The following is a 2,040-nucleotide window of genomic DNA, read 5'->3' on the forward strand; positions in this document are numbered from 1 at the left end:
TTCTAAATTTAGGTGTCTTCAATTGAGATTTTAGTGAAATTCTTTAAAATTTATGTATCATCAATAATTAGTGAATTCCTAAAGATTTAATTATTAGAATGATTTTAAAAGATTTGGATTGATTTCAAGATTAAAAATACATATAAACAAATCTTTTGAAATTTTACCATATTTGATGAGTTTCTCATGGAATTTGTAAAAATCTATTCCAATTCACAAAATTCATTGAAATTTATAATAATTTAAAATTCATTAAAATCTAAATTGAGAACACCCCCATAAAAATATGTAGAACACACCCTTTTGTAATCTATTCAAATGCACGAAATTCATTAAAATTTATAATCTTTTAAAATCTATTAAAATCCTAAATGAGGATACCCTCTTAGTTAGATTACTATGAATTACAAGAAAATCTATTCAAATTTACGACATTAAAAATTCATTAAAATCTTAATGGATGACAACGCCATACCCTACAAAAGTATAATTCTCTTATTCTTAAGTCATTAATAATTTTGGAAACAAAATTGGTGTAGGTGATTTTGCAAAACGAAGGTATAAATTTTATGTTGACTGAATGAGATTATCAGCATATATTGAAGGGCTATGGATATATAAATTCAAGAAACCCATTTGCTTGAAATACATTTCAGTTTCTTCTCCAATAAATCCATGGCTTCGTATAACTTTGCTCGTATAATTCTCTTCTCTACAATCCTTTTTGTCCTCTTCACGCCTCATCAATGTAAGTTCATTATAGACCTTTATTTTTTCTATTCTTATCAATATTTTAAAAGACAAAAAGTGTGATAAGGCGACAAGATCAAATCTAGGTAACGTCTAAGCAAAATCTAGATGAACTTTTTAGAATGGTGATTCGAAATTTTTACTCATGGAAAAGAGTTATATTTGCCTTCAAACTTGACTTTCAAGCATTTCCTTTTAGCCAAAGTCTTCAGCAAAGCATTAAGCACTTGTTTAGTCAAAAATGCCATACGTCAGTTTGAAAATACAAAAAGCAAGATTTTAATTTTTTTTTTTTTTTACTTAACATTTCTGTTTACTTCCGACCTATCAAACATGTATTTATAATGGTTGAAATGTTATTTATTACTATCTTGCCTGTATTAACTTATAATTTAGATAGGGAACAAGAATGAGAGTGAGATTTAAGAGGAAGATGTGAAAATGATAGCATGAAGATTGTAAAAGTTTTAATATATTGATATAATACTCGAGACCGGAGAGTATATACTTATAATTCTCTAAGTAATAAGAAATAAGATTTTAATATCTTTTCTGCTTAAAATTTTGTTTATTGCTATTGAGTTTGGCCTATCAAATATGTAGCAATAATGGTTCAAATGTTCACTATTAATTTCTTGTCTGTATATTTTGTTTTAATTTCTTAATTTTGATTTAAATAGGTCACATAAACAAGAACGCAATTGAGCAGGGAGACACAGAGATTATAACGCCTTCGAATGCAAGTCAAAGTGATTTAAAGGAGGAAAAAATACATCTTGATTTTTGCAAGAATGATAAGTGTACTTCTGGAAGATGCTGGTGTTGTCTTAGACCTGGCCCTTATTTTGAAGTATGCTTTCATCATCAAGATTTGTGTCAGGCACATTGCGTGCCTTATTCTCCACTAGGGAAACATCGAAAAATTTTACCATGATCATTTTATATTTGAACAAGTGTATATGTAACACATATATACACTGAATAATTTGGTTTTCGATCAAAAATATTTAAGGAGTTTATCTGCAAATTATATGGTGAAGAGACAATATTTTTATTTTAGACTTAAATAAGCTTTGAATTCTACAGAATATGTAGATAAAGTATATTTTACGAAACAAGTGGATAAAAAATTGATCAACTTATAAAAACGTATAAATTTTATCACACATGTACAAAAATTTCACACTTTACATTTGACACTCAATAGAGCAATGATATAATAAGCTTGGTCTTTGACATGAAAACCAGCAAAACAAATCATTTTTTCTACATATATAGAAATGAAACTAG

At 27.3% G+C, this 2,040-nt stretch overlaps 1 protein-coding gene across 1 annotated transcript; it reads left to right on the forward strand.

The window, feature by feature from the left end:
* The first annotated feature begins 668 nt into the window (after window positions 1–668).
* On the forward strand, window positions 669–1,783 carry LOC111366485. The gene is made up of 2 exons (XM_022987233.1): window positions 669–748; window positions 1,431–1,783. Exons 1-2 carry the CDS (start codon window positions 676–678, stop codon window positions 1,682–1,684), a joined length of 327 nt encoding a protein of 108 aa, XP_022843001.1. The 5' UTR covers window positions 669–675; the 3' UTR covers window positions 1,685–1,783.
* The last annotated feature ends 257 nt before the right edge of the window (window positions 1,784–2,040 follow it).

The sequence above is a fragment of the Olea europaea genome, chromosome 18 (assembly GCF_002742605.1).
Source record: "Olea europaea var. sylvestris chromosome 18, O_europaea_v1, whole genome shotgun sequence".
Taxonomy (NCBI): Eukaryota; Viridiplantae; Streptophyta; class Magnoliopsida; order Lamiales; family Oleaceae; genus Olea; species Olea europaea.

Coding starts and splice junctions, on each gene's coding strand:
- LOC111366485 (XM_022987233.1), top strand. CDS start 676: ATGGCTTCGTATAACTTTGCTCGTATAATTCTCTTCTCTACAATCCTT. Junction 749..1,430: donor CCTCTTCACGCCTCATCAAT/GTAAGTTCATTA, acceptor TGATTTAAATAG/GTCACATAAACAAGAACGCA.